General features: G+C 45.9%; 1 protein-coding gene across 1 annotated transcript in view; it reads right to left on the minus strand.

Moving 5' to 3' along the window:
* Nucleotides 1-2,989: 2,989 nt before the first annotated feature.
* The window catches only part of LOC140112408 (inter-alpha-trypsin inhibitor heavy chain H3-like), a 30,945-nt gene continuing 19,089 nt past the window's right edge, over nt 2,990-14,845 (minus strand). The window contains exons 13-19 of the mRNA XM_072132486.1: nt 13,400-13,429; nt 12,700-12,762; nt 12,304-12,417; nt 10,774-10,942; nt 5,609-5,748; nt 5,330-5,408; nt 2,990-3,192 (exon numbers count right to left, since the gene is read on the minus strand). Of these exons, the coding sequence (XP_071988587.1) occupies nt 3,057-3,192; nt 5,330-5,408; nt 5,609-5,748; nt 10,774-10,942; nt 12,304-12,417; nt 12,700-12,762; nt 13,400-13,429 (731 nt within the window). The 3' untranslated portion in view covers nt 2,990-3,056. The remainder of the gene's footprint in view (nt 3,193-5,329; nt 5,409-5,608; nt 5,749-10,773; nt 10,943-12,303; nt 12,418-12,699; nt 12,763-13,399; nt 13,430-14,845) is intronic.

The raw sequence follows: 14,845 nt of genomic DNA on the forward strand, positions 1-14,845 counted from the left end.
ATATGTACAGCTGGTATAAACTGGGGATCTCCTGTATATAATGATATATGTACAGCTGGTATAACCTGGGGATCTCCTGTATATAATGATATATGTACAGCCGGTATAACCCGGGGATCTCCTTTATATAGTGATATATGTACAGCCGGTATAACCCGGGGATCTCCTTTATATAGTGATATATGTACAGCCGGTATAACCTGGGGATCTCCTGTATATAATGATATATGTACAGTCGGTATAACCTGGGGATCTCCTGTATATAATGATATATGTACAGCCGGTATAACCTGGGGATCTCCTGTATATAATGATATATGTACAGCCGCTATAACCTGGGGGTCTCCTGTATATAATGATATTTGTAGAGCCGGTATAACCTGGGGATCTCCTGTATATAATGATATATGTACAGCCGGTATAACCTGGGGATCTCCTGTATATAATGATATATGTACAGCCGGTATAACCTGGGGATCTCCTGTATATAATATATATACAGCTGGTATAACCTGGGGATCTCCTGTATATAATGATATATGTACAGCCGGTATAACCTGGGGATCTCCTGTATATAATGATATATGTACAGCCGGTATAACCTGGGGATCTCCTGTATATAGTGATATATGTACAGCCGGTATAACCTGGGGATCTCCTGTATATAATGATATATGTACAGCCGGTATAACCTGGGGATCTCCTGTATATAATGATATATGTACAGCCGGTATAACCTGGGGATCTCCTGTATATAATGATATATGTACAGCCGGTATAAACTGGGGATCTCCTGTATATAATGTTATATGTACAGCTGGTATAACCTGGGGATCTCCTGTATATAATGATATATGTACAGCTGGTATAACCTGGGGATCTCCTGTATATAATGATATATGTACAGCCGGTATAACCTGGGGATCTCCTGTATATAATGATATATGTACAACCGGTATAACCTGGGGATCTCCTGTATATAATGATATATGTACAGCCGGTATAACCTGGGGATCTCCTGTATATAATGATATATGTACAGCCGGTATAACCTGGGGATCTCCTGTATATAATGATATATGTACAGCTGGTATAACCTGGGGATCTCCTGTATATAATGATATATGTACAGCCGGTATAACCTGGGGATCTCCTGTATATAATGATATATGTACAGCCGGTATAACCTGGGGATCTCCTGTATATAATGATATATGTACAGCTGGTATAACCTGGGGATCTCCTGTATATAATGATATATGTACAGTCGGTATAACCTGGGGATCTCCTGTATATAATCATATATGTACAGCCGGTATATCCAGGGGATCTCCTGTATATAGTTATATATGTACAGCCGGTATAACCTGGGGATCTCCTGTATATAATGATATATGTACAGCCGGTATAACCTGGGGATCTCCTGTATATAATGATATATGTACAGCCGGTATAACCTGGGGATCTCCTGTATATAATGATATATGTACAGCCGGTATAACCTGGGGATCTCCTGTATATAATGATATATGTACAGCTGGTATAACCTGGGGATCTCCTGTATATAATGATATATGTACAGCCGGTATAACCTGGGGATCTCCTGTATATAATGATATATGTACAGCTGGTATAACCTGGGGATCTCCTGTATGTAATGATATATGTACAGCCGCTATAACCTGGGGATCTCCTGTATATAATGATATATGTACAGCCGGTATAACCTGGGGATCTCCTGTATATAATGATATATGTACAGCCGGTTTAACCTGGGGATCTCCTGTATATAATGATATATGTACAGCCGGTATAACCTGGGGATCTCCTGTATATAATGATATATATACAGCCGGTATAACCTGGGGATCTCCTTTATATAGTGATATATGTACAGCTGGTATAACCTGGGGATCTCCTGTATATAATGATATATGTACAGCCGGTACAACCTGGGGATCTCCTGTATATAATGATATATGTACAGCCCGTATAACCTGGGGATCTCCTGTATATAATGATATATGTACAGCCGGTATAACCTGGGGATCTCCTGTGTATAATGATATATGTACAGCCGGTATAACCTGGGGATCTCCTTTATATAATGATATATGTACAGCTGGTATAACCTGGGGATCTCCTGTGTATAATGATATATGTACAGCCGGTATAACCTGGGGACCTCCTGTATATAGTGATATATGTACAGCCGGTATAACCTGGGGATCTCCTGTAACTAATGATATATGTACAGCCGGTATAACCTGGGGATCTCCTGTATATAATGATATATGTACAGCCGGTATAACCTGGGGATCCCCTGTATATAATGATATATGTACAGCCGGTATAACCTGGGGATCTCCTGTATATAATGATATATGTACAGCTGGTATAACCTGGGGATCCCCTGTATATAATGATATATGTACAGCCGGTATAACCTGGGGATCTCCTGTATATAATGATATATGTACAGCCGGTATAACCTGGGGATCTCCTGTATATAATGATATATGTACAGCTGGTATAACCTGGGGATCTCCTGTATATAATGATATATGTACAGCCGGTATAACCTAGGGATCTCCTGTATGTAATGATATATGTACAGCCGGTATAACCTGGGGATCTCCTGTATATAATGATGTATGTACAGCCGGTATAACCTGGGGATCTCCTGTATATAATGATATATGTACAGCCGGTATAACCTGGGGATCTCCTGTATATAATGATATATATACAGCTGGTATAACCTGGGGATCTCCTGTATATAGTGATATATGTACAGCCGCTATAACCTGGGGATCTCCTGTATATAATGATATATGTACAGCCGGTATAACCTGGGGATCTCCTGTATATAATGATATATGTACAGCCGGTATAACCTGGGGATCTCCTGTATATAATGATATATGTACAGCCGGTATAACCTGGGTACTTCAGTACAGAATTATTACAGGGCTGCAGTTTTCCTTCCTTTGCTCTTTATTCCCTATGTAGTTGCAGATGATGAGCTACACGCCGAGTTCTTCCGTATTTCGGGGTCAGGGAGGAGGAATGTGGAAGAGATCGTGGACGATGTTAGTGGCTCCTGCCGTCAGCTCATCCACTTCAGCGCTGAAGCTCACACAGCAGCCGTGATTTCTGATTCCAAAAGATGTTACATCACAGGAGCAGCTCCTGGAGGGAGGAATTAGAAACGACTTGTTCAATACACCGCCCCTCCATGCTGTATAATACACCGCCCCTCCATGCTGTACAGTACACTGCCCCTCCGTGCTGTACAGTGCACCGCCCCTCCGTGCTGTACAGTACACCGCCCCTCCATGCTGTACAGTACACTGCCCCTCCATGCTGTACAGTACACTGCCCCTCCGTGCTGTACAGTGCACCGCCCCTCCGTGCTGTACAATACACCGCCCCTCCATGCTGTACAGTACACCGCCCCTCCATGCTGTACAGTACACTGCCCCTCCATGCTGTACAGTACACTGCCCCTCCGTGCTGTACAGTGCACCGCCCCTCCGTGCTGTACAGTGCACCGCCCCTCCGTGCTGTACAGTACACCGCCCCTCCATGCTGTACAGTGCACTGCCCCTCCATGCTGTACAGTACACCGCCCCTCCATGCTGTACAGTGCACCGCCCCTCCGTGCTGTACAGTACACCCCCCCTCCCTGCTGTACAGTACACCGCCCCTCCATGCTGTACAGTACACCCCCCCTCCCTGCTGTACAGTGCACCGCCCCTCCATGCTGTACAGTACACTGCCCCTCCATGCTGTACAGTACACCCCCCCTCCCTGCTGTACAGTACACCGCCCCTCCATGCTGTACAGTACACTGCCCCTCCATGCTGTACAATACACCGCCCCTCCATGCTGTACAGTACACTGCCCCTCCATGCTGTACAATACACCGCCCCTCCATGCTGTACAGTGCACCGCCCCTCCACGCTGTACAGCACACCGCCCCTCCGTGCTATACAATACACTGCCTCTCCGTGCTGTACAGTGCACCGCCCCTCCGTGCTATACAATACACTGCCTCTCCGTGCTGTACAGTGCACCGCCCCTCCATGCTGTACAGTACACCGCCCCTCCATGCTGTACAGTGCACTGCCCCTCCATTCTATACAGTACACTGCCCCTCCATGCTGTACAGTGCACTGCCCCTCCATGCTATACAGTACACCGCCCCTCCATGCTGTACAGTACACCGCCCCTCCATGCTATACAGTACACCGCCCCTCCATGCTGTACAGTGCACTGCCCCTCCATGCTATACAGTACACCGCCCCTGCATGCTGTACAGTGCACTGCCCCTCCATGCTATACAGTACACCGCCCCTCCATGCTGTACAGTGCACTGCTCCTCCACGCTATACAGTACACCGCCCCTCCATGCTGTACAGTGCACTGCCCCTCCATGCTATACAGTACACCGCCCCTCCATGCTGTACAGTGCACTGCCCCTCCATGCTATACAGTACACCGCCCCTCCATGCTGTACAGTGCACTGCCCATCCATGCTGTACAGTGCACCGCCCCTCCGTGCTATATAGTACACCGCCCCTCCATGCTGTACAGTGCACTGCCCCTCCATGCTATACAGTACACCGCCCCTCCATGCTGTACAGTGCACTGCCCCTCCATGCTGTACAGTGCACCGCCCCTCCGTGCTATATAGTACACCGCCCCTCCATGCTGTACAGTGCACTGCCCCTCCTTGCTATACAGTACACCGCCCCTCCATGCTGTACAGTGCACTGCCCCTCCATGCTGTACAGTGCACCGCCCCTCCGTGCTATATAGTACACCGCCCCTCCATGCTGTACAGTGCACTGCCCCTCCATGCTATACAGTACACCGCCCCTCCATGCTGTACAGTGCACTGCCCCTCCACGCTATACAGTACACCGCCCCTCCATGCTGTACAGTGCACTGCCCCTCCATGCTATACAGTACACCGCCCCTGCATGCTGTACAGTGCACTGCCCCTCCATGCTATACAGTACACCGCCCCTGCATGCTGTACAGTGCACTGCCCCTCCATGCTGTACAGTGCACCGCCCCTCCATGCTGTACAGTGCACTGCACCTCCTTGCTGTACACTACACTGCCCCTCCTTGCTGTACAGTGCACTGCACCTCCTTGCTGTACAGTGCACTGCACCTCCTTGCTGTACAGTACACTGCCCCTCCTTGCTGTACAGTGCACTGCCCCTCCATGCTGTACAGTGCACTGCCCCTATGTCTGCACCTGTAAGGAAAGTTTTGTGCAGGGAGATATATTCCTTCTGGTCGGATGCTGCACTCACCGTAGTGCTGGCAGGCTGGTCCCGTGGATGCTGATGTCATAGGATGTTATAATGATGTCTCTGTCACTTGTCACATGACCTAAAATTATAACATAAAGTGATGTATTACAGCCCGGGGCACTGTGACCCTCATACAATGGGGGGATGTATCACGGCTTGTACCTGGCACATGGCTGGGAATTGTATATAATCCGCCCTCAAGCCTGATAGTGCCCCCAGGTCCTGAGCTCCCTGCCCCCCCCCCCGTTATCCATCCCCCGCTGTGACACGAGCACTTACTGGCCAGGCCAATGGTGAAGTTGGAATCCGTCCTTTTACTCTCCACCTGCAGCTTCAGGAAATCCCGGGATTTAGAAATAAGAACCTTCAGCCCAGGCTCCAAGGAGGCGACCAACTTATCTCCTTCCCTCCTGGCAACTCTGGAATGGTAATAATAATATTTCAAAAATGATGGATGTTTCCAAATTTATCATCTATCTATCTCCTAACTCCTATCTATCTCCTATCTATCTCCTATCTATGTATCTATTTATCTATCCAGGGGTGTACCAAGCATGTCTGCTGCCTGAGGCAAGCCATAGAGAGGCGCCTCCCCCCCCCCCCATATATGTAATATTTCGGGGAGTGTCCGGACCAGATCCATCATAGTGGTTTGGTGTGAAAATAAAGCAATGTAAAATGCATACAGCGTGTCGCCATGTAGTATAAAATGCATACCGCGGGCCACCATGTAGTATAAAATGCATATAGCGTCCAACCATGTAGTATAAAATGCATACAGCTTATCGCCATGTAGTATAAAATGCATACAGCGTACCACCATGTAGTATAAAATGCATACAGCATGCCACCATGTAGTATAAAATGCATACAGCGTATCACCATGTAGAATAAAATGCATACAGCATACCGCCATGTAGTATAAAATGCATACAGCATACCGCCATGTAGTATAAAATGCATACAGCTTATCACCATGTAGTATAAAATGCATACAGCCTGCCACCATCTAGTATAAAATGTATACATTGTGCCGCCATGTAGTACAAAATGTATACAGCGTACCACCATGTAGTATAAAATGCGTACAGCGTATCGCCATGTAGTATAAAATGTATACAGCGTGCCACCATCTAGTATAAAATGTATACAGCGTGCCGCCATGTAGTATAAAATGTATACAGCGTGCCGCCATGTAGTATAAAATGTATACATTGTGCCGCCATGTAGTATAAAATGCATACAGCGTACCGCCATGTAGTATAAAATGTATACAGCGTACCACCATGTAGAATAAAATGCACACAGCGTATCGCCATGTAGTATAAAATGTATACACCGTGCCACCATCTAGTATAAAATGTAAACAGCGTGCCGCCATGTAGTATAAAATGCATACAGGGTGCCGCCATGTAATATAAAATGCAAACAGCGTACTGCCATGTTGTATAGGATAGATACAGCATACCACCAAGTAGTATAAAATGCATACAGCGTACTACCCTGTAGTATAAAATGCATACAGCATACCGCCATGTAGTATAAAATGCATACAGCGTAGCGCCATGTAGTATAAAATGCATACAGCGTACTACCCTGTAGTATAAAATGCATACAGCATACCTCCATGTATTATAAAATGCATACAGCGTAGCGCCATGTAGTATAAAATGTATACAGCATGCCACCATGTAGTATGAAATGCATGCAGCATATCACCAGGCAGTATAAAATACATACAGAGTAACGCCATGTAGGATATAATGCATACAGCTTACCACCATGTAGTATAAAATGCATACAGAGCACCAACATGTAGTATAAAATGCATACAGCATACCGCCATGTAGTATAAAATGCATACAGCGTACCGCCATGTAGTATACAATGCATACAGTGTACCGCCATGTAGTATAAAATGTATACAGTGTACCGCCATGTAGTATAAAATGTATACAGCGTGCCGCCAAGTAGTATAAGATCGATACAGCGTACTTCCATGTAGTATAAAATGCATGCAGCGTTCCACCATGTAGTATAAAATGCATACAGCGCACCGCCATGTAGTATAAAATGTATACAGCGTGTCGCCATGTTGTATAAGATAGATACAGCATACCGCCATGTATTATAAAATGCATACAGCGTACCGCTATGTAGTATAAAATGTATACAGCGTGCCGCCATGCTGTATAAGATAGATACAGCGTACCACCATGCTGTATAAGATAGATACAGCGTATCGCCATGTAGTATAAAATGCATGCAGCGTGCCACCATGTAGTAGAAAATGCATACAGTGTAACGCCATGTAGTATAAAATGCATACAGCGTACCACCATGTAGTATAAAATGTATACAGCGTGCCGCCATGTATTATAAAATGCATACAGCATGCCGCCATGTATTATAAAATGCATACAGCGTACCACCATGTAGTATAAAATGTATACAGCGTGCCGCCATGTAGTATAAAATGCATACAGCGTACCGCCATGTAATATAAAATGCAAACAGCGTACCGCCAAGTTAAATTGGATAGATACAGCATACCACCAAGTAGTATAAAATGCATACAGCGTACTACCCTGTAGTATAAAATGCATACAGCATACCACCATGAAGGATAAAATGCATACAGCGTAGCACCATGTAGTATAAAATGCATACAGCGTACCGCCAAGTAGTATAAAATGCATACAGCAAACCACCATGTAGTATAAGATGTATACAGCGTGCCACCATGTAGTATAAAATGCATGCAGCATATCAACAGGCAGTATAAAATGCATACAGAGTACCGCCATGTAGGATATAATGCATACAGCTTACCACCATGTAGTATAAAATGCATACAGAGCACCAACATGTAGTATAAAATGCATACAGCATACCGCCATGTAGTATAAAATGCATACAGCGTACCTCCATGTAGTATAGAATGCATACAGCGCACCGCCATGTAGTATAAAATGCATACAGCGTACCTCCATGTAGTATAAAATGTATACAGTGTACCGCCATGTAGTATAAAATGTATACAGCGTGCCGCCAAGTAGTATAAGATCGATACAGCGTACTTCCATGTTGTATAAAATGCATGCAGCGTGCCACCATGTAGTATAAAATGCATACAGCGCACCGCCATGTAGTATAAAATGTATACAGCGTGCCGCCATGTTGTATAAGATAGATACAGCGTACCGCCATGTATTATAAAATGCATACAGCGTACCGCTATGTAGTATAAAATGTATACAGCGTGCCGCCATGTTGTATAAGATAGATACAGCGTACCGCCATGTAGTATAAAATGCATGCAGCGTGCCACCATGTAGTAGAAAATGCATACAGTGTAACGCCATGTAGTATAAAATGCATACAGCGTACCACCATGTAGTATAAAATGTATACAGCGTGCCGCCATGTATTATAAAATGCATACAGCATGCCACCATGTATTATAAAATGCATACAGCGTACCACCATGTAGTATAAAATGTATACAGCGTGCCGCCATGTAGTATAAAATGCATACAGCTTACCGCCATGAGTATAAAGTGCATGCAACATGCCGCCATGTAGTATAAAATGCATACAGCGTACCACCATGTAGTATAAAATGTTTACAGCGTGCCGCCATGTAGTATAAAATGCATACAGAGTACCACCATGTAGTATAAAATGTTTACAGCGTGCCGCCATGTAGTATAAAATGCATACAGCGTATCGCCATGTAGTATAAAATGCATACAGTGTATCGCCATGTAGTATAAAATGCATACAGCATATCGTCATGTATTATAAAAAGCATACAAAGTACCACCATGTAGTATTAAATGCATACAGCGTACCACCATGTAGTATAAAATGCATACAGCGTACTGCCATGTAGTATAAAATTTATACAGCGTGCCATCATGTAGTATAAAATGCATGCAACATGCCGCCATTTATTATAAAATGCATTCAGCGTACCACCATGTAGTATAAAATGCATACAGAGTACCACCATGTAGTATAAAATGTATACAGCGTGCCGCCATGTAGTATAAAATGCATACAGCGTACCGCCATATATTATAAAATGCATATAGCGTACCACCATGTAGTATAAAATGTATACAGCGTGCCGCCATGTAGTATAAAATGCATACAGCACACAGCCATGTAGTATAAAATGCATACAGCGTACCGCCATGTAGTATAAAATGCATGCAGCATGTCTCCACTATAATATATATATATATACTATATATATATATATATACATACATATAAACACATACATATACACATCACATACATATACCCATATAAACTTACTGGGGCAGATTTACTTACCCGGCCCATTCGCGATCCAGCGGCGCGTTCTCTGCTCTGGATTCGGGTTCGGACGGGATTTATGAAGGTAGTTCCTCCGCCGTCCACCAGGTGGCGCTGCTGCGCTGAAAGTCATCTCAACGCGCCGGAATGCACCACCTCGGACCAGGTGAAGGTAAGCGCTTCGCAAGCGACACTTTTTCGGTTTTTAAATGCGTCGGTTTTTCCGAATACGTCGGGTTCTCGTTCGGCCACGCCCCCCGATTTCCGTCGCGCGCATGCCGGCGCCGATGCGCCACAATCCGATCGCGTGCGCCACAATCCCGGGGCAATTCAAGTACAATCGGCGCAAATCGGAAATATTCGGGTAACACGTCGGGAAAACGCGAATCGGGCCCTTAGTAAATGACCCCCACTTTGTTTTCTTTAAGGTTCTGCCTTGTCCTCCACTTGGGGGGGTACCTGGAGCAGAGGGGGGGGTTACGGAGAAGAGGAGAGGGGAAGCGGAACGGAGTGGGGGGGAAGCAGAGTGGGGGAATGGAGCAGTGGGGGTGGAGTGGAGCGGAGGGGCTGCTCTTTGGGCAGGGGGATGTTTGTACCGGCTGGCGGGAAGGAGAATGTGCCAGCTGGCATGCAGTGGTGTGTGTCAGCCTGGGCGGTGGCATGGGGTGTCACGGGTGTCCTATCTATCTCCTATCTATCTATCTATCTATCTATCTCCTATCTATCTATCTATCTATCTCCTATCTATCTATCTATCTATCTATCTCCTATCTATCTATCTCCTATCTATCTATCTATCTATCTATCTATCTATCTATCTATCTATCTCCTATCTATCTATCTCCTATCTATCTATCTATCTATCTCCTATCTATCTATCTATCTATCTCCTATCTATCTATCTATCTATCTATCTATCTCCTATCTATCTATCTATCTATCTATCTATCTCCTATCTATCTATCTATCTATCTATCTATCTATCTCCTATCTATCTATCTATCTATCATCTATCTATCTATCTATCTATCTATCTATCTATCTATCTCCTATCTATCTATCTATCTATCTATCTATCTATCTATCTATCCTTGAATAACTCCATGGGGTAATATTACCGTAGCCCCTGCGTTGCTGATGTCCATGGATGCACTTGTGCACTTTGACCTCTGGTCACTGTGATGTTTCCGGCTGTTACTTCCATGGTCGCCATCTTTCTCTTGTGCACTAGTCCAACTTTCTCAAAGCCGCTTCCATCTGCAGCGAGTTTTCCATTAAGTGTGATCCCTGGAGTAGAAGAAGAGGGTGAGATCCCAGAAATATCAGCATTGCCCCAAAAAAAGTCATACACAGGGTCGTAACTACCGGGCCTGAGGATGGAGGGGCCCGCAGTGTCCCAGCCGCAGATTGTGTTCCGCCAGAGGAGAAGCAAATTGATTGTGTGAGTGTAAGACCCTCATATAATTGATTCAGAGAGTGCACAGACAAAGACACTATGATGTCATCATGCACAGGTATACAGCGTGCGCGGGCGTAGCTCACAGAGCTGCACGGTCAAGGGAAAAGAGCAAAACCGTAGGGTTCGCCAGAGAATAGAAGGTAAGTACAGAGTTTATTTTATTTGTAACATCATGAGGGAAGGCTGCTGGACATTTTATTAGTGAGGGAAGGCTGCTGGACATTTTATTAGTGAGGGGAGGCTGCTGGACATTTCATGAATGAGAGGAGGCTGCTGGACATTTATTTAGTGAGGAGAGGCTGCTAGACATTTTATTAGTGAGGGGAGGCTGCTGGACATTTCATGAATGAGAGGAGGCTGCTGGACATTTATTTAGTGGGGGGAGGCTGCTGGACATTTATTTAGTGGGGGGAGGCTGCTGGACATTTATTTAGTGAGGGGAGGCTGCTGGACATTTATTTAGTGAAGGGTGGCTGCTGGGCATTTCATTAATGAGGGAGGGTGCTGGACATTTATTTAGTGAAAGGAGACTGCTGGACATTCCATGAATGAGGGGAGGCTGCTGAACATTTCATTAGTGAGGGGTGGCTGCTGGACATTTCATTAGTGAGGGGAGGCTGCTGGACATTTCATTAGTGAGGGGAGGCTGCTGGACATTTCATTACTGAGGAATGGCTGCTGGACATTTCATTACTGAGGGGAGGCTGCTGGACATTTCATTACTGAGGAGAGGCTGCTGGACATCCATTTAGCGAGGGGAGGCTGCTGGACATTTCATTAGTGAGGGGTGGCTGCTGGACATTTCATTACTGAGGGGTGGCTGCTGGACATTTCATTACTGAGGAGAGGCTGCTGGACATTTCATTACTGAGGGGAGGCTGCTGGACATCCATTTAGTGAGGGGAGGCTGCTGCTGGACACTTCACGAATGAGAGGAGTTTGCTGAACCTTCATTTAGCGAGGAGAGGCTGCTGGACATATATTTAGTGTGGGGAGGCTGCTGAACATTTATTAAGTGAGAGGAGGCTGCTGGACATTTATTAAGTGAGAGGAGGCTGCTGGACATTTATTAAGTGAGAGGAGGCTGCAGGACATTTATTAAGTGAGAGGAGGCTGCAGGACAATCTCATGTCACCATCCATCCCACGCTGTATACAGATTATCCGCGTGTGATCGGAATAACTTCTACCTCTGTCTGCATTGTGAAACAGATTGATAATTCCATCCTGAGGCTCAGAAATCTCCAGACAAATCTTCTCTGGGACGGCGGCGACGCTTATCAGCAGATGAGACGACGAGCAATCTGCAAAGAAAAAACAGGAGAAATATGGAGAAAAACTGATCAGACAGAAAACACCCCCTGCTGGTTCATTGTCAGGACAAGGCATTCCCAGAAATGTGGCTGCCTGCTTCCACCACTAGGGGTCACCCCGGAGGTGAATGGATACAGTGCTGTAATGAATGCAGATAATACTGTATATACTGCTTCAGGCGTTATGTGGGTGATAACCCCTACGGCCGCCACTGCTGCTCCAGCAGGGGATGTCACCCAGCGGCATTGGTGTGTCCTGTGCTGTCTCCGCACCTATCACAGATGGTCTCCGCCTCCTTTTCTTTATGGATAATGTACGGGCGAAAATCGGGAACCCTAGAAAGAGGATAATGAGAGGAGTCACTGCCCAGAGAAGTCACCGCAGCACAACGCCACCCCCTAAATAATAACCCCCCACCACCAGGTGACGCCATGTCAGAGGGGCTTTCACTCTTACACAGGTGTGGGTTCTGGGATCTATGGTTTTGGGTCCTGGTTCTGCTCTGGGGAAGCCCTAAGAGATGCAGACACCATATATGGACAGATGGTTATATCTTTCTGATGACGTGGTCCCTGCTCTGCACTAACCCGACACATTTCTGCCTGTCAGGATTCCCTGTAGAAGTCATTCAGTAACGCAAGTTCTGGCTTTGAAAGTATAGTAGGTGGGACACAGAGCTGGGACAACCCCAGCCAGTGCAGGACCTTAAGTAAATATCCTGGACAATCTCCCAGCTGCCCGTGACTGGGGGACAGAGGTGAAAGACCAGGACTGTCCCGTAAAAATCCGGGACGGTTGGGAGCTACGGGCGCAGATGCTTCATAAATACATGTACAAGCAGTTTCCATGTTGTTTTCAGTGAAAAATCAGACAGAAAACTGGCGCTCTGTAATAAATGTGGCACATGTGGACAGCAGCCCCTTAAAGGGGCAGTTACTCTACAAATGGAATAACATGTAACCTGTTCTGTACCAGAGCGGGGCCCAGGAACGTCACCAACATCTGAAAGGAAAAAGAATATTTTATGGGAAAAAAAATAATGTTTGATCTGGACACAATAAACAGTTCTGATAACTTGGCTGCACTTAGCTCTCTGTGCCTCAGGGGTCATGTCGATGACTGCACCCACAGCTGCAGTTTTGTTACACTGTATCAGTGTGAAATGCAGGTTGTGTGGCTCTCAGATCTTGGATACAATTGTATCAAACTCGCGTCTAGGAGCAGGAGAAGCCATAAACAGGGTTACAGCAAGCAGAGATCTCTAAAAGGAACCTGTCAGCAGGTGTGACCACTTGGCTTGTGGGGTCCTCATTCCTCCTGTGCCGACTCCCTATAGCTGCTTGGACATTTTAGAAAATATGCAAAAATGTTTGGACCTTTTTAACGGCGAGAGACGCTGCCTTCTTGGCTATTTGGGATTGTTACTTTTAAGAGACTTTTGTGTATGTTGTTAGTAGCAGCAGGACTGTGATTTACATTCCAAGATTTACTTAGGGGGTGTCCTCACACTGCTGTGCTCTGTGCTCTCTGCAGCCAGTGTCCTGTATTGTCCCTGGAGAGATGTGTAATCAGCCTCACACTGCTGTGCTCTGTGCTCCCTGCAGCCAGTGTTATGTATTGTCCCTGGAGAGATGTGTAATCAGACCTCACACTGCTGTGCTCTGTGCTCTCTGCAGCCAGTGTTATGTATTGTCCCTGGAGAGATGTGTAATCAGACCTCACACTGCTGTGCTCTGTGCTCTCTGCAGCCAGTGTTATGTATTATCCCTGGAGAGATGTATAATCAGACCTCACACTGCTGTGCTCTGTGCTCTCTGCAGCCAGTGTTATGTACTGTCCCTGTGTAATCAGACCTCACACTGCTGTGCTCTGTGCTCTCTGCAGCCAGTGTTATGTATTGTCCCTGGAGAGATGTGTAATCATTCCTCACACTGCTGTGCTCTGTGCTCTCTGCAGCCAGTGTTATGTATTGTCCCTGGAGAGATGTGTAATCAGACCTCACACTGCTGTGCTCTGTGCTTTCTGCAGCCAGTGTTATGTATTGTCCCTGGAGAGATGTGTAATCAGCCTCACACTGCTGTGCTCTGTGCTCTCTGCAGCCAGTGTTATGTATTGTCCCTGGAGAGATGTGTAATCAGACCTCACACTGCTGTGCTCTGTGCTCTCTGCAGCCAGTGTTATGTATTGTCCCTGGAGAGATGTGTAATCAGACCTCACACTGCTGTGCTCTGTGCTCTCTGCAGCCAGTGTTATGTATTATCCCTGGAGAGATGTGTAATCAGACCTCACACTGCTGTGCTCTGTGCTCTCTGCAGCCAGTGTTATGTATTGTCCCTGGAGAGATGTGTGATCAGTCCTCACACTGCTGTGCTCTGTGCTCTCTGCAGCCAGTGTTATGTATTGTGCCTGAAGGGATGT

Source organism: Engystomops pustulosus, unplaced genomic scaffold, assembly GCF_040894005.1.
Source record: "Engystomops pustulosus unplaced genomic scaffold, aEngPut4.maternal MAT_SCAFFOLD_758, whole genome shotgun sequence".
Classification (NCBI taxonomy): Eukaryota; Metazoa; Chordata; class Amphibia; order Anura; family Leptodactylidae; genus Engystomops; species Engystomops pustulosus.